Source organism: Nycticebus coucang, chromosome 3 (assembly GCF_027406575.1).
Source record: "Nycticebus coucang isolate mNycCou1 chromosome 3, mNycCou1.pri, whole genome shotgun sequence".
In the NCBI taxonomy this organism is placed as follows: Eukaryota; Metazoa; Chordata; class Mammalia; order Primates; family Lorisidae; genus Nycticebus; species Nycticebus coucang.
The window spans coordinates 26,369,027-26,395,246 of record NC_069782.1 but is presented as its reverse complement, the minus strand read 5'-3'; the positions used below and the strand labels follow the sequence as shown (position 1 = coordinate 26,395,246).

Below are 26,220 nucleotides of genomic sequence, written 5' to 3'. Positions count from 1 at the left end.
TTATAGGACCATGTTAGTCATTCTTTTATATTTTCCCCTGACATTTGAAAGATGTACTAATTGAAACATGACTTAGTAGGAACATTGTGCTAACTTGAAACTTTGATTTTGTAAAAAAATCTCATCATTTAGATCCTTAGTCCAATGGTAGTTATTTCTTGGAAAACGTATTCAGCTTGCTCAAAAAACCAAAAGGACATCAAAGCCACAAAAGCAAAGAAAAACAGGAAAACTTCCCATGTTTGGATCTTGTTCTAGTTAGAAAGGTTAAACTGAAATTGTTAGGCTTTTTCTTTAATGAGCCAAATGCTATAATACCCTGCCTCTTGACTGGTTTGGATTCTTAACATTACTAGTGGTATTTCAGGAGGTGAGGTTACAGTTACTCTCCTTACAGCAGCAAAGTTGAATGTAAGGATTTATAAAATTAACTTATTTGAGCTGAGCCCCACTACTGATTCTTTAACAAACTGCTTGAATGTTTATATGTAAATGATTTGGTGGGAATGTTCCAGTGTAATTTCAAAATTGTTTATGTACCAAGGTGAAGCCTTAATTTGTATTGTATATGCTTTTAGCACAATGAGATTTATTGCCTCTGGGATGCTGTTTAGTTTGTAATTTGGTCAACTTTTTTCTCCTAGAAAGAGAAACCTGACTTTTGTACCTAGGTCATTTGTTAGTAAAAAGCTGCTCTTTTAGCATTAGAGATACGTTACACATTGTGGAGAAATCGATCTAGCTTTTACCTGTATGAGCTATGTTTATCATGGTGCTAATGTTCAGTAGCCACCTTTGAATAATTTCTCCATTTTCTGTGATGCTGTGCTAGCAGAGCTCACTAGTTCATGTTTAGTCACGTCATCAGCTAGCTCCTTGGGGGTTTTGAGTCCATTCCTTTTTGGTGTGCTTTGGTAGGAGGTATAAAATAAGTAGGGTGATTTCTAAACCCAAGAATTTTAGACTTGACTACCGTAAGTAAAGACTCTTGGAGTTTATAAAATTGCGGGCAGTATAATTTCAAATTGTGAGCTCAATTATGAATGAGCTCCAAGGTCCCTTCCCTTCTCAGGTCACACTTGGAGCAATTGGCATCATTTTCTGTCCCAGGAACAGCTGGAAGGGATATGATCCTGTAAATAGGAAAGTTGTCACTTTAGGAAAAAACTGTATTATTTGCCTACTAGCCCTGTATTTCTTGAAATTGTTACATTTACAGTGATGTACCTTATTGGTAACAAATTAGTTTGATGTTTAACAATAGTGCCTTTAGTAAATTATTTTACAACCAAAACATGTTTTTTGTTAGATCAACTTAACAGAATATAGTAGTTCATGTTGACATTTAAGATACATCGTAAGAAATCTGTTTACTGTTTAGGTTTTAGTTTGTTGGTATTTTAAGACTTAAGAGCAGTTTTATGTTTGTAGCAAAATTTGGTGTAAAGTAGGACAGATTTTCCAAATATGCTCCCCTCTTGCCCCGTAGCTGTTAGTATTAAGGGATTAAAAAGGGCTAAGTCATTTCTTACAGATTTTTAAACTGAAGTACAAGCAACTATACCATTACAAACAGCATAGTTTGAGTTTTTCTTAACTCTCATTAAAATAAGGTGCTAAAATGTGTATCTTAAAAATATCTTTGAAATTAAAAGCTAGACTCCAGTATCTTAACCACATCAATCTTTAATGAGGTATAAGTATGGAACAGTTGAGGTAACAACTTGCATAGGTGTTTAGTAAATGAACAATTTTAAACCTAGCCATTTACTACTCCAGATACATATTTGGCACAATTGATATGTCTATTCAGTGGTAAGGTCTCATTGCACTTTACTGGCTGACCCAGATGACTTGGTTTGAAATTTAAGGAATATTTGCAATTTTATACTTATGGATGGCAAACAGCATTCTACAGGATATTATCTTTCATTAGGATTTCAACTGCAATTAAACCCACTTAAGAAAAAAGAGAGAAATGATGTTTCAATGGTTAACACTGATCTTAAGATCTTACATAGCTGATTTGACAGAGGTTAGTAGATTCTAACCTTTCTGAATAAGTTAGCAGCAGTAGAACTTAAAAAAGATCTTACTAAATTATTAGAAGCACAAGGTCACGCTTTTTAAATGCAAGTATAGATAATTTTAAATATTTTTAAAAAACTGGGCCTGGTGTTAGTATCTAAGAGCCTCCTACCTAGTAGTCACATAATCCTGGCAAGAGTAAATAGTCCAGGCTTTAGGAAAATGAAAATGATAAACATACAGCCCAGTTGCCGATTTTAAACAATTATCTTGGCCCTCCACGTTTTTTCTCATTTGAACTAAAAATCAAGATATACAAAGCTTTAAGAGATCTAATGTTATGAAACATATAAAATGAACCCGTACCCAAGATAAAACTATTTGAGCATCATAATACACCAGTTTGCTAAATTCAGATTTTTTATATGACTGCTTTATTACAATCTGGATAAACCTGTTTGCTGCCAGACAAAAATCATAAATCCCAGCCATCATTTTTTAATGTCCACAGTTCCAAAGCTCATTTAAATATACTATTTGTAAAGCTGCCATTTTTCATTTAGATACAGTTTGAGTATGCCAAATAAAGAACAATTATTTTAATAAACTTAATAAATTTTTAAGTGAAGTTATACTAGCCAAAGTAGTATCTGTTTTAAGTCCTGCACAGTAAAGTCTCAGGAATATCAGTGTGATCGGTGAATATTTAGATGATACTAATATGTTGATGTATTAGTTTAATTCCCTATAAGGGGCAAAGGTGACTTCAATATCAGTGGCCTGAAAGAAAAGCCTTGTTTTTTTGGTAAGCCTATTAGTGATGTAATTTTTCTATCCATTAAGAATTTGTATATAAAATAGCTACAAAAGATAAATAAGTAACAAATATATATAAAATGATCCCACCTGAACTTCAGTAGAGGATTGCACAAATTCATGATCTGAGCGAATTAAGACATCAATATAAAAGAGGTAACACCAGTCTGAGGTAAACACTAAAACTCCCAAGTAATTGAAAAAAGTTTAGTTACCTGCAGTTGATATATTTACACATTTTTTACTCTGTAAAAAAATGTTTTGTTGCAGTTAGATACAAAATGTATAAATGTAGTGTGCACTGATTCATAAGTAAAAAATAAAAACAATGAAGCTCAAAATTGTAAGTCAGCCCTTTTAAAAAGTATATATACAAATCATAAGAAAGCCCCACCATCTTTGGATCAGCTAAGGATTTCCTTAGAAGAGGTATCAGCTTCTTCACTGGGGTGCTGGCTACCAGACAGGAGTTCTGGAGGCAAAAGTTTAGAATGTCCATTTTCAGTAACTCGTTGCGTATAAAACAAGATGTAGGCTTGGGCCTTGCATACTTCATCCATAGTGCACATGCTTAGCTTGGAATCATTGCAGTGTACCCAGAACCCTAGAGCAAAGCACAGAAATACGTTTATAAGGGAACTTTAGAAATTTAGCATACAAAATATCTGTCAGTTAAGCTTTTCTGAAGGGAAGGTGATTTTATAGCCAATTCATTTTTCTTTTCTTCACTGAAAATAGCTTGGGTAGTATATTACCTAGAATTATCTACCTTTATTCTAGAAGTTAGAAATTATAGCATCTGACTGACTGGAGTACCTGACACTTCCCAGTTGAAACTCACCAGTTATTGCTTTTGCTACTAATCATACACAGGTCGATCATTTCTAATCCACAAATCCAAAATACTACAAAAGCCAAAACTTTTGACATGATAACACAAGTAACCCGGAACACTATATATTCACTGTATTTATTATATGTCTTTTTTTACTGCTTTTGGGGATATTTTTTGGGGGTGGAGCCAGGGAAGACAGTTGTACTCTGTCATCCTGGGTTGAGTGCTGTGATGTCATAGCTCAAAGCAACCTCAAACTCTTGGGCTCAAGTGATCCTCTTGCCTCAGGTTGCTGAGTACGTGCCACAAAGCCCAGCTAATTTTTCTATTTTTAATAGGGTTGGGGTCTCACTTTTGCTCAGGCCTGTCTCAAACTCCTGAGCTCAAGCAATCCATCTGCCTCAACCTTCCAGAGTTCTAGGATTACAGGTGTGAGCCATAGCACCCAGCATGTTTTTTACTGTTAAGTACTTATGTGTACATAAGTAGAATAAAATGATTGCTTGTTGGTAGATAACAAATTCACAGTCAGGACTAATGGTGATTCCAAATAACCACAGACTGTTCACAGAGGGGGCTGAGATAGTGAACTTTAAAGTACAAAATTATTTTCTGTACAAACACTCATTTTAACAGTACTGCAGAAGCATTCTTCTAAAAAGAAAGTGGTCAAGTGGTTTGCTTAAGATGATTTAGTAGGGGTGGTGCCTGTGGCTCAGTCAGTAAGGCGCCAGCCCCATATACCGAGGTGGCGGGTTCAAACTTGTATACTGTATACTGTATAACTTGGGAGGCTGAGGTGGGAGGACTGCTTAAGCACAGGAGTTCCAGGCTGCAGTAAGCTATGATCAGCTTGGGTGACAGAGCAAAACACTGTATCTTTAAAAACAAACAAAAATATTATACAGAAATATTCAACCTGTATTATAAAGCAAATAGTGTATGACTCTAGGTAGTTTAGTGTTGAACTGATTGCCTTGGTGGATTACCTGGGCTTTTTGTTTACACCTCTTTTCTGTTTTGTGTGTGTTAGGGGTGGTGGTAATTCATTTTGTTGTTCAACTGTAGGTACCAAAGGGTAAGTAAACAGTGAAACCTCAATCCAATCACTTTTCTTAGGACTAGACTGTCCTAGAAAGGTCCATGGAGGCAGCAAATGAAAGTGAGTTTTGAATGTTGAACCGAACATTTGTTCCAAATAAGTTATCCCAAAGTTCATTAAGATGGCCTGTTCTTTAATGACATTTAAATAAGGGCGGCACCTGTGGCTCAAAGGAGTAGGGTGCTGGCCCCATACACCTGAGGTGGCCGGTTCAAACCCAGCCCCAGCCAAAAACTGCAAAAAAAACCCCCAAAACATTTAAATAAAACAGTAAATAGGAGTGGTGCCTGTGGCTCAGTCAGTAAGGCGCCAGCCCCATATACCGAGGGTGGCGGGTTCAAACCCAGCCCTGGCCGAACTGCAACCAAAAAATAGCCAGGCATTGTGGCGGGCGCCTGTAGTCCCAGCTACTCGGGAGGCTGAGGCAAGAGAATCGCTTAAACCCAGGAGTTGGAGGTTGCTGTGAGCTGTGTGAGGCCACAGCACTCTACCAAGGGCCATAAAGTGAGACTCTGTCTCTACAAAAAAAAAAAAAGATGATTCAGTAGCCAATTTAGAAATTGCTAAAGCCAAGCCTGAATTCCAGCTTCTAAGTCTAACCCAAGTTAAAATAACTTTTCCTATTTATACCTCCTTCAGAATTATAGCAGTAGGCAGTATAATGTCCTGAGCCAAATCCTTTCCCGTGGTGCATTACTACAGCAGATAAGTCATAGATAAAGCATTCTGGTCTGAGGGATTTCAGGGTCTCCCTGCAGCAATAGGGCTCCATGTTTAAGATTTCTTCAAAGCCAACGTGAATACCAATCTTCTCTCGATTATTACGTCCTGACCACCTGCGAATAAACCAGAGTAAAATTATCAACACAATCCAGGGAAAATGACCATGTCCTAGGTCTAGACAATTAGTACAGATGACACCAGAAAGTACAGAATTCAAAATATATGTATGATAAATATAAAATTCTTTCAATGCTGAAGTTGGCTATAAATGGAGGAATTTAGGCTTATTTACAGATGTACAGTCACATTTTCAAGTAAATACTTATCTTCTGTAGTTGGATGATAATTTGGGAAGAAAAATAGCTTTTATAAAAGTGTAGCTCTGGGCGGCGCCTGTGGCTCAGTCAGTAGGGCGCCGGCCCCATATACCGAGGGTGGCGGGTTCAAACCCGGCCCCAGCCAAACTGCAACCAAAAAATAGCCGGGCGTTGTGGCGGGCGCCTGTAGTCCCACCTACTCCGGAGGCTGAGGCAAGAGAATCGCTTAAGCCCAGGAGTTGGATGTTGCTATGAGCTGTGTGAGGCCACGGCACTCTACCGAGGGCCATAAAGTGAGACTCTGTCTCTACAAAAAAAAAAAAAAAAAAAAAAAAGTGTAGCTCTATAGGGTGGTGCCTGTGGCTCAAAGGAGTAGCACGCTGGCCCCATATACCAGAGGTGGTGGGTTCAAACCCGGCCCCGGCCAAAAACTGCAAAAAATAAAGTAAAATAAAAATAAATAGGGCAGCGCTTGTGGCTCAAAGGAGTAGGGCGCCAGCCCCATAAGCCAGAGGTGGTGGGTTCAAGTCCAGCCCTGGCCAAAAAATGCAAAAAAAAAAAAAATAATAATAATAAATAAAAATAAATAAAATGTTAAAAAAAAAAAAAGTGTAGCTCTATGGACTTTACCCCCTTTTAACAAAGCACCAAACTTTTTTTTTTTTTTAATTAAATCATAGCTGTGTACATTAATGCAATCATGGGGCACCATACACTGGTTTTATAGACCGTTTGACACATTTTCATCACACTGGTTAACATAGCCTTCCTGGCATATTCTTAGTCATTGTGTTAAGACATTTATATTCTACATTTACTAAATTTTACATGTACCCACCAAAGAGTTTTCATTTCATTATTTTGCAAGGGTAATGAAGAGGGTTATCCCAGATAGGAGATATAATCTGGATCTTTCTCTGCCAGTTGTGGGGTGAAAAAAAAAACCAAACCAAACCAAACCAAAACAACTCTTGGGACCACTAATTCCTCAGAGCACTTCAGACTAAGTCAGCACTATACTCATTAGTAACAGAACTTAAAGCCCCAAAATTATCATTTTCTCAATCCGTTGGTTATGCCTCCCATCACTGGATCTAAGGATGGCAAGCACTGTTTGTATCATACATAGATGATGGGAGTTGGTCCTATCACAGAAAAATGATGTAATGTGGTAGTGCTTTCTTGTTTCTTTGAAACACAGTCTCACGCTGTAGCCCTGGGTAGAGTGCTATGGTGTCACTGTAGCTCACAGCAGCCTCAAACTCCTGAGTTCATGAAAGGAACTAAGCCTAAGCGTCCTAAGTAGCTGGGACTACAGAAATGTGCCACCAGGCCTAGCTAGTTTTTTTGCTGTTGTTGTTTGTTTTGTTTTCTACTTTTAGTAGAGATGGGGTCTTGCTCTTGATCAGGCTGGTCTCAAACTCTTGAGTGCAAACAATCCACTCACCTTGTCCTGCCAAGGTGCTAGGATTTATAGGCACGAGCCTCTATGCCCAGGCAAAGTCCTCTCTAAATGAAGTGACATATGAACTGAGACTGGAATGATCCAGAGCCCCATGTGCCATTAGAGGCTTTGTGTAAAGTTTTATAAATTAGGTGCATGTATATAGTTTATTTATTCTACTTCACCATTACTTATGTACATACCTGACTATAATCTTAAGAATCCTCATTTATATTCCTCAAAGAAATATAAAACATCTAGCATTAAAAAGCACTCATGATATTTGCTGATTATAACAACTAAAATCAATAACTGAATGATGAACTTAACAGTGTCTCTGGGAAGTGGGACTTAGAGGAAAGAGGTACATTTACTTTACCTTCTGTAATGCTTGGATTTTTAAAAATACCTATTTTTAATTATTAAGACAAACAGCAACAACTAACATGTATGAAAAACATGGTCTTCATAGTTTTCAAATCATAGCACATTAACTTTTTTTTTTTTTTTGTAGAGACAGAGTCTTACTTTATTGCCCTTGGTAGAGTGCTGTGGCGTCACACAGCTCACAGCAACCTCCAACTCCTGGGCTTAGGCAATTCTCTTGCCTCAGCCTCCCGAGTAGCTGGGACTCCAGACGCCCGCTGCAATGCCCGGCTATTTTTTTGTTGCAGTTTGGCTGGGGCTGGGTTTGAATCGGCCACCTTCGGTATATGGGGCTGGTGCCCTATCCACTGAATTGTAGGCGCTGCCCTTTTTTTTTTTTTTTTTTTTTGAGATGGTCTTTGTCACCCTTGGTAGAGTGCTGTGGAGTCATAGCTCACAGCAACCTCAAACTCTTGGTCTCAAGTGATTCTCTTGCCTCAGCCTCCCTAGTAGCTGGGACTACAGGCACCCACCACAATGCCTGGCTATTTTTAGAGATGGGGATCTCACTCTTGCTCAGGTTGGTCTCAACCCTGTGAACTCTGGCAATCCACCCACCTCAGCCTCTCAGAGATTAAGTAACCTCTTCAGTGGGTCTCATTCTTTAAGAGAACAATAGCCCCGGCTCGGCACCTATAGCTCAGGAGGCTAGGGTGCCAGTCACATACACTGGAGCTGGCAGGTTCGAATCCAGCCCAGGCCAAAAAATAGCGGGGTGTTGTGGCAGGTGCCTGTAGTCCCAGCTACTTGGAAGGCTGAGGCAAGAGAATCGCTTGGGCCCAGGAGTTTGAGGTTGCTATGAGCTATGATGCTACGACATCCTACTCAGGGTGACAGCTTGAGACTCTGTCAAAAAAAAAAAAAAAAAAAAAGAGAACACTAGCCCCTCAGTTTAACATGGTTCACACAAAGTATGAAACCATTTACTTTGATTAGTCAACAGATTTGCCAATTAATTCACCTGACTAAATATATTTTTTAACAGTAGTTTAAAAAACAAAAAAACCCTTGTTACACCTTAGATTAAATATTTTACAAGGACACAGCAATTGGTTCAAATAGTTTAAGTTATAGATTAAATTTAAACTGTTTAACTTAAATATCCTGATTAAAGACTATAAGCAGAATTAAATTTATAAAGATGGTAACAGCAGCACCCAGCAGACCCAAATGGGAGGGATTTGCTGACCAGCAATGCATTCCACAAGGGAAGCTAATCTGAAGGTTAGTTACCAAAATAGGGATGGTATCTGTTGGTCAAGGATAAAGACAATTACCAGAGATTCTTTTCTTCTAAAAAAAAGAAGGCTCGGTGCCCACTGCTCAGCAGTTAGGGCGCCGGCCACATACATGGAGGCTGTCAGGTTCGAACCCAGCCCGGGCCTGCTAAACGACGACAACTACATCAAAAAAATAGCCAGGCCTTGTGGCAGGCACCTATAATCCCAGCTACTTGGGAGGCTGAGGCAAGAGAATCGCTTGGGCCCAGGAGTTTGAAGTTGCTGCGAGCTGTGATGCCGCAGCACTCTACCAAGGGTGATAGGGTGAGACTCTGTCTAAATAAATAAATACATAAATAAATAAATAAATAAATACATAAAATAAATTCATCATATGTGCTCTTTAAGCTTTGAAGCATTATACACACAAGAAATGATTACATCACATTAGAAGTATATGGTTGGTAGGCAACTGCTAATAGTACTTCTACTAACCTGAATCGTTTGAGGTGTAGTCTGAGAACCTGAGGTAGATGGCATATCATAAGTTGTTTCTGGGCTTCCGTGAGTACAACTGACTTTGAGGAAAACCTTCTACGCTTTGCTGTAATATTAAAGAAAGAATGAAAATCAAATTTAAAAATACAAGGAAAAGATGAGTAAATATTTTAATTCAGTCATAAACTAATATCTTACTGTATGATAGGAATTATACCCTGCTAGAGATACAGACATGGGCTTTGCCCTCAAGAAACTTGTGATCCACAATTTAAAAATAAAACAATGTAAGAAAAGATGGTGACTTTACATCTTTTGTATTAACCTGGATGGAGATGAAACACATTCTTCTAAGTATCACAAGAAAGGAAAAGCAAGTATCCAATGTACTCAATTTTATTATGAAGCCAGTAGACAATTTAACACACGCCCACATAAGAAAAAAACTTAATTCTATTCAATTTGAGGGGATGGGGACAGCGGAAGTGGGGAAAGGAGAAGAGATTGGTGTGCTCCCTCTTTTTTTTTTTTTTTTTGTAGAGACAGAGTCTTACTTTATTTATTTATTTATTTATTTATTTATTTTTTGTAGAGACAGAGTCTCACTTTATGGCCCTCAGCAGAGTGCTGTGGCCTCACACAGTTCACAGCAACCTCCAACTCCTGGGCTTAAGCGATTCTCTTGCCTCAGCCTCCCGAGTAGCTGGGACTACAGGCGCCTGCCACAACGCCCGGCTATTTTTTGGTTGCAGTTTGGCCAGGGCTGGGTTTTAACCCGTCACCCTCGGTATATGGGGCAGGCGCCTTACTGACTGAGCCACAGCCGCTGCCCGGTGTGCTCCCTCTTAAAGGTAGGGGTGTATGGCACACCTTTTGGGTGCGGGACACAACTGTAAGAGGGACTCTACCTAAAAAATTAAAAAGTTGTGACCTGGTTGTTTGTACCCTCACAATAACCTGAAACCAAAAATAAATAAATAAAAAATAAAACTAAACCATATGAACTAGTCAAGTTAGATAGGTAAACAAATACATGATTTAATATAAGGTAAAAGAATGAAGTATACTGCTATAATATTTAAAAATGGACTTGGCTATGCAAATTAATAGGAAAAAATTAAAGTACTCCTTAAATACACTTTAATACACAGGGGGCAGGGATACTGACTGCCCAGAACACCCCTCCACCCTTTGGTGATCTACTCCAGCCTCGGCCGATGGGCTAAGAAGGCAGCTGTGCATCTGAGGCCTCCCTCACTCAGTGTTTTGCTTTTGTTCTTTTGGCAACAGATATTAGACAAGTGGAACCTACGATTCTTCTTCTTGTTACTGCTACTTCTCCAGAGATCTGTCTGTGCATTGTATCCCGTGGCTTCTGGTGGGCCACTGGCTATCAGAGTTTGTTTGTGATGGCCAGGAGCTATCCTTCAACTTGTATCATAGTTCTCACTGCAGCTACAGCAGCAGCTGCTTTTCATGTAGGACGCAAGTCAGTCTATCATGAGGCTATGCTCTAAGCCACTTCCACCGGCTACTAAAAAGCCTTTCCTCCAGGTATATACCCCTGAGATCCAGGTATCAGGGTGCAGCTGAATGTCCTATACCTACGTCTGAATTGTCTCCTACAACCAATGACCCAAGTATAGCAAGACAGGGGCTATAACTCCTTGACTTGTAATTTTTTTTTTGAGACAGAGTCTCATTTTGTCGCCCTTGGTAGAGTGCCATAGCATCATAGCTCACAGCAACCTCAAACTCTTGGACTCGAAGTATCCTCTTTCCTCAGCCTCCCCAGTATCTGGGACTACAGGTGCCCACCACAACACCCAGATTTTTTTTTTTTTTTAACAGACAGGATCCCGCTCTAGTTCAGGCTGGTCTCGAACTCCTGCACTCAGGCAATCCACCTGCCTTGGTCTCCCAGGCACTGGCCACAATACCTGGCTATTTTTAGAGATGGGGGTCTCACTCTTCCTCAGGCTGGTCTCAAACCCGTGAGAGATCACTGGCCCCGGCCTCCCAGAGCCTTAGGGTTACAGGCGCCAGCCACCATGACTGGCAATGTATTACTTTCTATTATATATGTATAAGCACATATTACTTATATATCAATGCTTTGATATGTAGCCAAAAAAAAAACAAAACAAAACCTCATAAAGCAAATATTTCATTCACACTACATGAAATATTTTCTTTTTCCTATTGTTTGCTACTTCATTCTGTTGCAAATATTAAATTTATATTTATTTTATGAATCCCTTCTTTCTACAATTGACTATAGGATCAAAAACAATTTAAAAGTCATCAATAAGGTTCCTAAGTGTCAATTATGAAGTAGAAGTGTTTAGGCTGGGCATGGTGGCTCATGCCTGTAATCCTAGCACTCTGGGAGGCTGAGGCAGGTGGACTGCCTGAGCTCACAGGTTTGAGACTAGCCTGAGCCAGAGTGCGACCTTGTCTCAAAAAATAGCCAGGAGTTGGGTGGCGCCTGTGGCTCAGTGAGTGGGGCGCCGGCCCCATATACTGAGGGTGGCGGGTTCACACCCAGCCCCGGCTGAACTGCAACCAAAAAATGGCCGGGTGTTGTGTCGGGCGCCTGTGGTCCCAGCTGCTCGAGAGGCTGAGGCAGGAGAATCGCGGAAGCCCAAGAGCTAGAGGTTGCTGTGAGTCCTGTGACATCATGGCACTCTACTGAAGACGGTAAAGTGAGACTCTGTCTCTACAAAAAAAAAAAAAAAAAAAAAAAAAAAGCCAGGAGTTGTTGTGGGTGCCCGTAGTCCCAGCTACGGGGGAGGCTGAGATAAAAGAGATTACTCAAGCCTAAGAGTTGCAGGTTGCTGGGAGCTATGATGACACTATATTCTGAGAGCGACAAAGAAAAAAAAAGAAGTGTTTAGTCTGATTTCTCTTAATGACCTAAAAAAAAAAATTCATTTTCATAACTGCTATTAAGGAATTTGTTGCAGCTTTCATTTGTATTTCTCTTATCACTCCTAGAAAAGCACAGACGATGCTTTACTTACTATTACACTGGTCACATACGTAGACTTTTCCTTCTAAAGCCTCAGTTTCTGTAAATTTGGCCAACATTTCAGTAACCAGACATGGTTGGGAAGCAGCATCTTTTCCACTGCATTGGTATCTTTCCGGAAATTCCAGTGACAAGTCCCAGAAAGGTTCTATGGTATTTGATTTGTTGTCACATGCAAGACATGTAACCTGCAAATAAAAACATTAGTTCCTCAGATTACAACGTTCCCATCAAAATGTAAACTCCTTTCATTAGAGGTCATTGCAGTAAATAAAATTTTCATCTGAAAATGCACCATTACAATTCTAAATAATCTGCTTTATTTAGTTTATTGTTAGCATTATGATTTTTCCTTCTAAAAGATTATCATTAAATCCATTATGAATTGGTGGGCTTCAAATACTGGGCATTCAAAAAGCTCTAAGGGCATTAATCAAATCTAGAATTTAGGTAAAAGTCCAAAGTATGGATGCATTTTATAGATATACATTACTTGTGCCTAAATATATGAAATATTTATAAGCATTTAACATTTACGTCTTTAGGCTTGAGGTTCTTCACCCTTTTTCCTTCCTCATCTTTTTTTTTTTTTTCTTTATCGCCCTTGGTAGAGTGCTGTAGCGTCACAGCTCACAGCAACCTCAAACTCTTGGGCTTAAGTGATTCTCTTGCCTCAGCCTCCAGAGTAGCTGGGACTATAGGCGCCTGTCACAACGCCCAGCTGTTTATAGAGACAAGGTCTCACTATGGCTCAGACTGGTCTCCAACTCATAAGCTCAGGCAATCCCCTGCCTCAGCCTCCCAGAATACTAGCATTATAAGTGTGAGCCATTGCACCTGGCCATGCTTCCTCATCTTCCACTGATTTCATAGCACATTGGTTATGGTGCTAGCCACATACACCGAGGGTGGCAGGTTCAAACCCGGCCCCAACCAGCTAAACAGCAATGACAATTGCAATATAAAATAGATGGGTGTTGTGGCAGGCGCCTGTAGTCCCAGCTACTTGGGAGGCTGAGGCAAGAGAATCTCTTAAGCCCAATAGTTTGAATTTGCTGTGAGCTGTGATGCCACAGCCCCCTACTACCAAGGGCGATATAGTGAGACTCTGTCTCAAAATAAAAAGTTAAAAAAAAAAAAAAATTTTTTTTTTCCTAGTCTGTTGCTGGCTTTTTTTTTTTTTTGAGACATAGTCTCAATTTGTTGCCCAGCCTAGAGACCCCTGGTGTTAAGTGATCCACCTGCCTTAGGCTCAGGAGTAGCTGGGACCACAAGTGCTGGACACAACACCAGTCCGACGCTTATTTTTTTCCTAACCACAAATCCTATAACTTAACCCAAACCCGTCTTAACCAAATACTATTAGTGTTTTTCATTATACAGAATTGGAAGCCCTCCTGAATGATAATTTCAAAAGACAATACATATATAGGAAAAAACAAAATCCAGATATAGGAAACAAAAAAAATATGCAGAAGTTCTAACAATTTATAGAGGCAATGTAGCAACTGGGAAGGAAATGAATAGTAACTTCAGCAAAACACTCAGCAGGACTAAATACCAACACAGTCCTAATAATTGAAGATAGACTCTATGAACAAATAATCCACATATGATTTGTAGTATTACAAAGAAGCTCTTTCAGGCCAGCTACATTCCTAGCACAGGCAACAAAATACAGAAACCAGTTCTAATACAGTTCTAGATTTAACAAATTGACATAAAGTACATGCCTGGCATTTACAGCCTGGGGACTCAGTAGCAGCAGGGGTTGATATTAAGAACTTTCTTGACACAAAACAAAAGCCATTCTAACAACCAACTATCTTAATCTCCTGAGAAACAGTTTCCTTTTTTTTTTTTTTTTTTTGAGACAGTCTCACTTTGTCATCCTGGTAAAGTGCCATGGCGTCATAGTTCACAGCAACCTTAAACTCTTGGGTCAACCAATGCTTTTTTTTTGTAGCGACAGAGTCTCACTGTACCGCCCTCGGGTAGAGTGCCGTGGCGTCACACAGCTCACAGCAACCTCCAACTCTTGGGCTTACGCGATTCTCTTGCCTCAGCCTCCCAAGCAGCTGGGACTACAGGCGCCCGCCACAACGCCCAGCTATTTTTTTGTTGTTGTTGTTGCAGTTTGGCCGGGGCTGGGTTTGAACCCGCCACCCTTGGCATATGGGGCCGGTGCCCTACTCACTGAGCCACACAGGCGCTGCCCGGGTCAACCAATTCTCTTGCCTTAGCCTCCCAAGTAGCTGGGACTACAGTTGCCTGCCACAACATCCGGCTATTTTTAGAGATGGGGTCTTGCTGTTGATCAGGCTGGTCTCCAATCTGTGAGCTCAGGCAATCCACCCACCTTGGCCTCCCAGAGTGTGGATTATAGGCGTGAGCCACTGCACCGGCCTGAGAATCAGTTTCCTAATTTCACTGATAGAAGATTCTAGCAACAAGTAAGCCACCTCTTCACAACAAAGGAAACTTTTGAGCAGTAATTCAAGTAAAGGAAAACCATTTAGGATTTGTCTAGATGAAATCACACTTGTTCACCTTAAAATTTCCCTGCCTACTTGTTAACCTCTCAGATCTCTTTGGGATTAAGGAGTCCTCCAGAGCTACTCCTTGGTCCCTGTAATTGCTTAAATGGGCAGCATATTTATCCCCAGTATTGCAGCAATTTGAGATCTGTTTCCTCTGGGATGAAACCTTCCTCATCTCAATCTGTCGGAGAATGAATATATTATATTATTTAGTGGGGTTTTTTTTGGGGGGGGGGGGTAGAGACAGAGTCTCACAGCTCACGGCAAACTCCAACTTCTGGGCTTAGGAGATTCTCTTGCCTCACCCTCCTGAGTAGCTGGGACTATACGCCACAATGCCCAGCTATTTTTTTGTTGCATTTTGGCTGGGGCTGGGTTTGAACCTGCCACCCTTGCTATATGGGGTGGGCACCCTACCCACTGAGCCACAGGCGCTGCCCGGAGAATGAATATTATTATTATTTTTTTTGTAGACACAGAGTTTCACTTTATTGCCCTCGGTAGAGTGCCGTGGCGTCACACGGGTTACAGCAACCTCCAACTCCTGGGCTTAGGCGATTCTCCTGCCTCAGCCTCCCGAGTAGCTGGGACTACAGGCGCCCGCCACAATGTCCGGCTATTTTTTTTGTTGCAGTTTGGCCGGGGCTGGGTTTGAACCCGCCACCCTCGGCATATGGGGCGGGCGCCCTACTCACTGAGCCACAGGCGCTGCCCGAGAATGAATATTATTAACTTACATAAAGTTGTTTCCTGATTCCCCTTCATCAAAAAAAGCTTTTTTTTTGAGACAAAGTCTCACTTTGTTGCCCTTGGTAGAATGCCATGGTATCACTGCTCACAGCAACTTCAAACTCCTGGGCTTAAGTGATCCTCTTGCCTCAGTCTCCTAACTAGCTGGGACTACAGGAGCCTCCACAACACAGTTATGTTTTAGAGATGGAGGAGTCTCAGTCTAGTTCAGGATAGTCTCAAACTCATGAGCTTAGGCAATTCACCCACCTCTGCCTCCCAGAATGCTAGGATTATAGGCACACACAGCCCTCTCAAAAACGCTTTTGATACCCTGGACATAAAATTATTTCCAATGATTCAGGAAGGAAGAATTGTAAATGAGGGAGCGGACTTCTTTATATACACGTATAAAAACAATCTAATTTGACTTAAAAATGGTACTAGCTCTAACACACTAGATATGCATAGAATATGCATTTTGAGGATTCACTTTCAGGAATTCCAAGATGACAATAAAGATTTAAAAAAATATACCTGACTAAGAAGTTGTCCATGAAAAATGTTATTTACAACATTCAGAACTTGTTTGATCAGTTTCCTTTGAGAAGTGGGGATAAGAGCTGGTAAACTGGTACCAGTTGTCTCTAGTTCATGTTGTATTTTATCCAAAAGTTCACAAAGAAATTCCTGAGCATCTTGTTGGGCGTAACCACGAAAGGCAGGAATTAGTCTCCACACTGAGTGCAGCATCGCAAATGGTGAGACCAATGCCCACTTCCCAGACCACATGACTTGGAACAAAGTATGCAATTCATGACAAAGAGAAATGTATTGTGAACTCGGCTCTCTTGGCTGAATAAGCTCCATCCTTCTACTTTTTGATGCCCCACCACTTAGTCCTGATGACAAACTAGAATGTCTAGACCGAACAAAACTTGTATCTTCTTCTTGGCATTCATTCATTTGACATACTACTGTATCTGTAACTGGTGGATGCTTATAAGAAGATCTTGTCTTATCACTTGCAGTCACTGCCAGCCATTGGTTCAGATCAAGCTTTAAAAAACATTGTCGAAAAATAAGTAAATGACTTAATACCTGAAGAACAGAATTCATATAGCAAGTATTTCCCAAATTTCTCAATCCTGTTACACCAGGAGTTACTATTGGCCTTCGTTTAACTGAGGAGTCACTAACTTTTTTAAGTCTTACATCTTCTGAGGTAGATACTACTTTATCTTTTGCTGGTGATGCTGGAGTTTGTGGTGGTACTTGAACAGGAACTATTTCTATTGTGGTAGACTGAGCTAAACCTTGCAAACGTAAACTCTTTCTTGGAGGCGTACTTTCCAATTCTGCTTTAACCTGATACTCTAAATCTTGCTGTCTTTTCTTCACTTCTCTTTTTGGTACTATCTTTTCCTGAAATTGTTCTTCTTGCCTTTTTCTTCCAATGAGTGATTGTTCAAACCATGTTCGAAAAATTTTTCCCATTAGCATCCTTCTCCTGTGCCAAAGAGCTGTATACATTTGATCATCATTTTGAAGCAGAGATTGGGCGCCATCATGTAAGAAATAAGAATCATCACTTGTACCCATAGACCGTAAAACCCTTCCACTACGAGTTGTGCAGTAATAATTTTGACTTTTGATTGCACTTAAGGTACTTCGTAGTAACTTCAGGTCTCCAGTTGCATTATCATTAAGAACATAATCATCACAAAGGTAACAAAAAACATACATCTCATTCACCTCCAATGCGACAGGATGACTGCTTTCTTGAAAGTGCTTAAGTGCATGCTCTTCAATATATCTTCCACAGGCAACATGGGAACAGCTAAGGCAAGCCCAAATTGACTCAGTCGTGTTGCAGTCCACACAGTGCCATTTCTGAGGATTAAGGATGGAATGGTCTTGAGCAAGTTGCAACTGCCCAACGTGTTTGCATTTATCCATTGTTAACATTTATTTAGTCTAGCTGACAAACACATAATCCAAATCAGTCTCTGTTCACAATACTTGAAGTACCTGAAAACTAAGCACAACAATATCAAATTTTAATAAATTATAAACAAGAGCCCAGTATTTTTCTTTTTTATATGTACTTTCCCAAGAATAACATAAATTTGCTTCATCTCCCAATTTCTAGTCTACTTGTCATAATAACATTGGCAGCTTTTACTTTTCTCATGCTCTAAACTTCCCTAATCTCTCGTTCACCTTGCTCTGAAAGGGTACACTTTACTTTCTCTAGCAAGAGACATTTAAAAACTTTTGTTTTTAATTTTCTTCCACCATCTAGTGGTAACAAATGGGTAGTGATCATTTTTTTTCCACTGTAACACTGTAAGATCTATTCTTTTTATTTAATAGTTTGAGGGATGTTTTCAAAACTATATTCCTTTGGCATGACCCAAATATTTACAAATTAGATCCACTAAGATTTAGAAACATTCTGAGCCCTATGTGGAATTCCTAAAGCAGAATCATAGATTAAAGTTTAGGTTTTGAGGCTGAAAAACTTAGGTTTGAATTATACTTTTGCCATATATACTGTTAAATATATGTATGATTTTGAGCATGTTTTAACATCTATAAACATCTATAAAAGAAAAGGTATACATGGGCAGTGCCTGTGGTTCAAAGGAGTAGGTCCCATATACCGGAGGTGGTGGGTTCAAACACAGCCACTGGCCAAAAACTGAAAAAAAAAAAAAAAAAAAGGAAAAGTATACCAATTTCAGCTGAATTGTTGAAGGATTGAGATAAAATATTTATCTGACACATGGTAAATGCTCAATAAATGGTAGCTATAGTTAACAAATCTTAATATTTATTTAAACTAATCATATTCAACGGTGTAACTACCGTTGAAGTTGGCTTTCCATTTAGCAAATCAATAATTACCTCTACTTCATGGCTCTATAACATATTCAGACTTGAGAGCCTTGACAGTTTGCTTTAGGGAAGACAGTAAGAAGAATGTGCTTTTGTGTTTGACTACTCTCATGAATATATAAGACACAGATGCCAAAAAAGAAAAAGAAAAAATTAAGACTATGAAGTGGACAGCTATACAATGAGGCCTAAGTATGTCTGAAATTAAAAGCTAATTCTAAACAAACTAGAAAAGACCTGTATGACTTGACCCAGAACTTGCTCCTTTATCATTTAAAGTGAGGAACACTTTTGCTACTAGTACTTAATAATGAACTGAAATCTATTTAAAAAGTAGTGACCACAGAACATTTTAAAAATTCATTTAACGTTAACTTTAGGGTACAGATGAGGTCCTAGTTATACAACACTGAAAACACTGCATAGAACATGACTGATGCTTTAAATTTTTAGTAAGACTATGAATTTCAATGGTATCTGCAGGTGTTACTGCCAGGGTCTAAAAAACCGCAAAGGTAAAACTGGTTTTGGGTTCTTTTCCACCTCTTTTTGTAAAATCCAGTATCAGAGCCCTTCGTCCCTTAACTTTTATTTATTTATTTTTTGAGACAGAGTCTCACTTTGTCTCCCCCTGGTAGAGTGCTGTGGTGACATAGCTCACAGCAACCTAAAACTCTTGGGCTCAAGTGATTCTCTTGCCTCAGCCTCCCAAGTAGCTGGGACTACAGGCGCAAACCACAACGCCCAGCTATTTTTAGAGATGGGTTTCCCTCTTGCTCAGGCTGGTCTCAAACTCCTGAGCTCAGGCAATCCATCAGCCTCAGCTTCGCAGAGTGCTAGGATTACAGGCATGAGCCATGGCGTTGATCCCTTAACTTTTAGGCAGCAAGTACTAAGAGACACAACTTCGCATGTGCACACATTTCATGTGCGCATCTTAAATTTACTTCTCTTTCTTCAAAATTTTCTGAGTTCTAAAATCTAGTCAAAGGCTGGGCGCAGTGGCTCACACCTATAATCCTAGCCCTCTGGGAGGCTGAGACAGGTGGATTGCCTGAGCTCACAGGTTTGAGATCAGCTAGAGCAAGAGCCAGACCTCGTCTCTAAAAACAGCCAGGCGTTGTGGTGGGCACCTATAGCTCCAACTACTGAGGAGGTGAGGCAAGAGGATTACTTGAGCTTAAAAGTTTGAGGTTGCTGTGAGCTATGACACCATAGCGCTCTACTAAGGGCAACAAAGTGAGACTCTGCCTCAAAAACAAACAAAAAAAAAACAAACAAAACTTGTATAAGTGAATTAGAAAGGACGCTGTTCAGTGTGTTTCTTGGAAGTAAAATAATGGACTCTAACACAGTCTGTCTCAAAACTTTTGTAGTGATCTATGTACAAAGAATTTGTCTATTTCACTGTAGTTGTCACTAAAAAGCCTATTTAGGCTCACACCTGCAGCACAGTGGTTACGGCGCCAGCCACATGCACCGAAGCTGGCAAACTCAAACCCAGCCCGGGCCAGCTAAATGACGACAACTGCATCAAAAAAATAGCCAGGCATTGTGGCGGGCACCTGTAGTCAGCTACTTGGGACGCTGAGGCAAGAGAATTGCATGAGCCCAAGAGTTTGAGGTTGCTATGAGCTGTGACATCATGGCACTCTACCAGGGTAACATAGTGAGACTCTGTCTCAAAAAAGAAAAAAATAATAATTAAAAATAAATAAAAAGCCTATTTAGATGACAGCAAGGTCCTTAACCTTCAACAGGAAGACACAACTACTCGAACATGATTTTATTCCATGAAAAATGTCATCTGAGAGATGTTACAGCAGAGAAGAGGTATCACAGCAAAATGTCTAGAGAGTACACATCGGAATCCAAATGCCTGAACTTTTATACTTGGCTATATTCACTGTGTGACCACAGATAGATTATTTATGCTGTATGTAATTCAGTTTTCTCATCTGTTAAATAACAGTAGCAATAATGTCAATAGGATGGCTGAGGGAATTAGAACAATTCCTGGCATGGCCTCAGTACATCTTAGCTACCAATAACAATAAAATAAGTTGTTATAGATGCCAGTTAACACTTTGAGTGGAGGGCGGCGCCTGTGGCTCAATGGAGTAGTGCACTGGCCCCATATGCCAGAGGTGGTAAGTTCAAACCCAGCCCTGACCAAAAAAACTACAAAAAGCAAAATAAAACAAAACACTATGAGTGGGGTGGGAGTGGAGGGGTGGGGTTCCTTCTCAGTTAAATGTGTAGTAAGCCCAACTAACTGATAATCAAGATGTTACTGAGAACTAAGGTCTGACCTCTTCCAGGGGTATTAGCATTTAAGAAGGGGGTCTCTTAAGGATAAAGTCTTAAAAATAGAAAGATTTGAAACCAAAATGGTAGAATGACAACAGATCGTGAGATTAATATTTTAGGGCAGGGGGCCCACTTACCCTGTCTACTTCTGAAAGAAACCAGTAGGAGGTGGATGGCGAAGGGAAGGGCTGGGATGAGAGGACAGCAGGGGACAGAACCAGCCTGCTGCCCCAGAGATCCCTAGTTTACTCTCCTGCCTGGAGCCAAAGCTCAGAACAGTTAGGAGGGTATCTCCAAAAGGGCCACATCACACAAAGATCTAAGGCTTGGAAGACAAGGAAGGAGGATGTGAGTATTTTCTTGACATTTCCCATTTTCCTTTAGAGGTTCAGAGAGCACTTCTTTTCATTTGCTAATCCACTGCTGTGAAGCTATGTATTAACTCTGTTGGGCTGCAGCAGATTGAATCACATATCCATTTTAAAGAGATATTGTACAACAAAACATTTTTATTAATACATCCCCATGCAGATTTTGATAAACTATTACTTATACCTATCTAATAGCACCATACAAATTAAGATTTTTTGAATGTAATTCAGTAGGATTAAAATTATCTGCATTATTATTCTCATACATTTAAAAATGTTTTTTTTTTTTTTTTTGTAGAGACAGAGTCTCACTTTATGGCCCTCAGTAGAGTGCCATGGCGTCACACAGCTCACAGCAACCTCCAACTCCTGGGCTTAAGCGATTCTCTTGCCTCAGCCTCCCGAGTAGCTGGGACTACAGGCGCCCGCCACAACCCCTGGCTATTTTTTGGTTGCAGTTCAGCCGGGGCTGGGTTTGAACCCGCCACCCTCGGTATATGGGGCTGGCGCCTTACCAACTGAGCCACAGGCGCCACCCTTAAAAATGTTTTTTACATTTGAAATTTAAATTAGTAGCTATGAGATGATTTTGTTTTTAAACCAAGTAAACTATATTTTAAAGACAGATGTATTTACAAACATACTAAAAGCTTGTCATTCTTCTAAAATGTGCTGAAAGACAATAAAATTTTTAACTTGTTCAAAGAAAACCATTCAAGCTATTCAAACTTTTCATACATGACTGATAAAGCATTTTTAAAATTCCCTTCAGCAAATCTCTAAAGTTTAAGAAAATAACCATATGCGACTTATTGAAAACTATTATATAGAATTAGTATATTAAAGCACTTATAAAATAGAAAGCTAAGGGCGGTGCCTGTGGCTCAGTGAGTAGGGTGCTGGCCCCATATACTGAAGGTGGAGGGTTCAAACCCAGCCCCAGTCAAACTGCAACAAAAAAATAGCCAGGTGGGTGCCTGTAGTCCCAGCTACTTGGGAGGCTCAGGCAAAAGAATCACCTAAGCCCAGGAGTTGGAGGTTGCTGTGAGCTGTGACGCCACAGCACTCTATGGAGGGTGATAAAGTGAGACTTTATTAAAAAAAAAAAAAAAAAAAAAAGAAAGCTAAAATGACTAGAAAAGAAATAAGACAGTAGATTTTATAAGACATTTTTAATCAAAGATTATACCACCATGCAAAATCAAATACGATCATAGATAAAATATTTGACTTTTTACAGTTGGACAGCATAAAACTGCTTTTACTTAGCACAAAATGAGGACTCTCTGAAATTAATTTTTGTATACTCAAATTACAGCCCTTTGCAATATACAATCCAAGGTTTAAGTATATAGTAAAATATGTTTCTGATCTGATCTATTTTAATAGCTCTTCAAACCTCTTCTCATCCTACTGAAGTTCCAGCAGAGGTTCAGTTATCAGTTCTAGGCAGTTGCCTATGACAGACACTATATTCTTGGCCCTAACCTTTCTAAACCAGTCTCTGGCACACCTTGAATTCAGGTTACCTATACATCTTGCCTTCATAGAATTGGCTGCTTCTTCTACATCAGCAGTTCTTAACCTGTGGGTTGCCACCCCTTTGTAACAATGAAAATACATCCTGCATATCAGATATTTACATTACAATTCATAACAGTAGCAAAATTACAGTTATGAAGTAGCAACAAAAATAATTTTATGGTTGGGGGTCCATAGGAAGGTTGAGAACCACTGCCTAAAATTGTTTAAAGTTTGAAAGATCAAAAGATAAATCTAATTTCCTTAATATGGCATAAAAGCCTTCAAAAGGCATTCTACCTAGGGCAACAAAGTGGGACTATCTCAAAAGAAAAAAAAATAAAAATAAATAAAAAAGCCTTCAAATTGCTGCACAATATATGCTTTTCTACTCTTCATCTATGACTAGCCACTTTCTAAACATCTTTTGTTAAAATGTTTTTATATGCAACCGACCAGATTGTGAATGTTTAATTTTTAAACTCTTCATAATTGGAATACGAACTGTTTCGTGGGAAGAGGGCATGCACATTTTACACATACATTTATACACATACATTCTCTTTCAATTAAGAAAGAAAAACATAAGTACTGCTGGACATAAAATAAGATAAATTTAAAAATAAAATTGTGTCACAGTAATTTTTATCTCATGGAAGAAAATCCTGAAGAATGGACATTAAAGCAGACTTATGCTGAATCTTTACTTTAATGAAGATATTTTTATAACAAAACATTTTTCATTTAACAGTTATAAATAACCTGAACAGAGTCTCTAAAGGCTATTAAAAATAGGAAGATTTGTTATTTTCCATAATAATAGAAGGAAATAGTAATTTCAGTAGGAAGTAGGTCTTAGGAATTACTAACCACAGAAATACATTTGGATAAGAATGAAAACAGCTTTATCCGTAGTTTGTAGTAATTAGGGTAAACCCTATCCACTCACACAAGCCGTTTTCAATTTTCCATTTACTTCACAGAACCACCATAGTTTCCCATCTTAAGAGATGTTTGTAAAATGGCAAGGGTCAAGCACATTGCTTGGTACACAGAAAGGCGTTCAATATTTCTGAATGAACAAATTATTGAAGGAATGAACACAATGGGCTCTCAAATTCTCCCTACTCTCTCTTAGGTATGCTATTATGTCTATTATGTGCTTTGGCACCTCTCCATGTCAATCATGATGTATTTCCTTTCCTTTATCCTAAGAAAGGCCCTGATTATTCTTTCTTCCTTTAGAGATCTAGAATCTGTAATTACCCTGATCTTGTGCGAAACTCCTCATTAAACAATAAAGGATACACTTTTTCCCTGGGCCTTCCTCACGTCTCTAGCGTGCCTCTTCTGAATCAGAGACTGGATCTATTTGAAGATGTAGTAAGATAAAGCTCCTGGAAAGCAAGTTTTGCCTCCAGGTTATTTGAATTCCTCACCTCCATCCCTACTTAACAAGTAATTTATGGGCAATTGTGTTCCAAAATGTTTATCTTTAGTGTCACACCAACATATTTATATATTGATCTACTGGCAGCCAACTTCTTAACAATGGGAGAAACATTCAGAAAAAACCTGAGCATTTTCTACTAGTCTAATAAACTGAGTTCAGATACTATGTATAAAATGCCTAGACTATCATTCTAGTATATCCAGGATTTGGTCTAACAAGCATATACTTAAGACTATATATTGTTTTTTTTTCCAAATCAAAGGACAGTTTTGGAAGAAAAACAAGACTGATATACAAAGTAGCCAAACATTACAACTTTCTAAACTTGACACATTGAACTATTTGTTTAATCAGAATTATCACCAAATTTCAAATTGGATAATCCACAGTGATAAATACTGGATTTTAAAGCGTTAACATCCATTGCATAATTAACGGCTCATACACAAAAAGCTAGAAAAATCTGAGTGGGAAGAGAAAATCTGAATGTACTTTTAAAATGTTTAACAAAACTATCAAATCCCCTGAGATGTTCAATTAAGAATAAAAAGATTAGCGTTCCAAGAATACAAAATTTCATCTCTTTCAAGACAACTGAATATTGAATCTCATTAAGATTCTGACATATTCTACGAATACGTGCTTAACTCCTGTTTCTTTCTGAATTTGATCACAGTGATTACCCAATTCTTTTTCCTTGTTTACACAAAATCCCGGTTTTGCACAACTAAAAATGGAATTCCAGGCCCCCAAAGTTATCACCCCTATTTTTACCCCACAGGCAGCCACTTAACAGCTAATAAGGAATTCAAGTGCAGGGCCCCGAAGGTCTTATTTCCATGCTAATTTCATAACACCGTTAGTAGCCTTCATATGACAATTAAGGTTTAAAAGGTAGGGGGTGGGCGGTGAGCAGAGTGAATCTCCCGACAACTAATAAGTGGTTTTTGTTTTTACTTCTAGTATTAAAACTGCAAGAAAGTATCAATAGAATTTAAACAACTCAAACGTGCAGTTGAAACGATTACTATGTTTCACTTTCTTTTTTATGGGGGTGTGTAACCTGAGCAGTCATTTCCCCCCCCACGTTTCTTCTGCCCTCCGCAAATGAATTCTGCTTATTGCTATTCCTTTCCCCTCGAGGGTCGGCGGGAATGGTTTTAGGAAGCTGATATCCAAAAACTGAAACCTTTTAAGTGGCAGCAGGTGCTAACAGCGCGGGGACCCGAGAAGCACCTTTCTCTTAAACCCAGAAAACAGAAGCGCCCCAGGGGCTTCGAGCATCACTCGGCAGTAAGTAGAGCCCCGGGGAGGATGCGGTCTGAGTTCGCCTGCTCTACTCTGCGCGCAGCCCGGGTCAGGGCACAGCTCCCCTCCGCATCCGCCACCCCGCCCTCCCTCGCCCCTTCTCCCCACAGCTCGTTCCCCTGCAACCCGGCGCCCCCGGACACAGAAGACGCGGCTCCTCGCAGCATCTCCGGGCACTCGTAAGGTGGTCGCCAGGACTAACAGGAGCATCGCACGACCCACCGAAACTTCCCAGAGGCTCCAATTCTAAATTCGCCGGACCCGCCGCCGCCACGCGCGCCTCAGCTCGATCGCATCCGTCAGTCAGCAGCCCCCCTGCCTCCCTCAGGGCACCCCAGCGTCCTGCGCGGCGGGAAAACGCCGCCAGGTGCCGCCCGGCCCCGGGGGCTCCCGTCGGACGTCCGCTCCTGCCGGGAGCCTCAATCCGCCAACCGCCTCGCTGCGCGCGCCCAGCACGAACACTTACCAGCCCGAGCCGGAGCGGCCATCTTGGCACTCATCCCCGGCACCCTGGCCCCGGGCCCCCCAGTTCGGCGGCGGCGGCGGCAGCGGCCCGGTCCCGCGCCTACGTCAGCGGTGACGTGCGGTCGGTCCCGCCCCCTCCCGCGGCCACGCCCTGTGCCGTCGGCGTGCCCTGGAGCTCCTCA

General features: G+C 40.2%; 1 protein-coding gene across 1 annotated transcript; it reads right to left on the bottom strand.

Annotated features, from left to right (window-relative positions):
• Positions 1-117: 117 nt before the first annotated feature.
• USP44 (ubiquitin specific peptidase 44) lies at positions 118-26,127 on the bottom strand. Its single transcript, XM_053582594.1, has 6 exons — positions 26,040-26,127; positions 16,247-17,747; positions 12,433-12,628; positions 9,407-9,515; positions 5,412-5,617; positions 118-3,448 (listed from the first exon to the last, which is right to left on the bottom strand). Exons 2-6 carry the CDS (start codon positions 17,675-17,677, stop codon positions 3,249-3,251), a joined length of 2,142 nt encoding a protein of 713 aa, XP_053438569.1. The 5' UTR covers positions 17,678-17,747; positions 26,040-26,127; the 3' UTR covers positions 118-3,248.
• Positions 26,128-26,220: the final 93 nt, after the last annotated feature.

Excerpts from the sequence above, each read along its gene's own strand:
- USP44 (XM_053582594.1), bottom strand. The coding sequence starts at position 17,677 with ATGTTAACAATGGATAAATGCAAACACGTTGGGCAGTTGCAACTTGCT. Across the intron at positions 12,629-16,246 it reads ATGGACAACTTCTTAGTCAG|GTTACATGTCTTGCATGTGA; the intron begins GTATATTTTTTT and ends TTTTATTTGCAG. Across the intron at positions 5,618-9,406 it reads CTACACCTCAAACGATTCAG|GTGGTCAGGACGTAATAATC; the intron begins GTTAGTAGAAGT and ends GTTTATTCGCAG.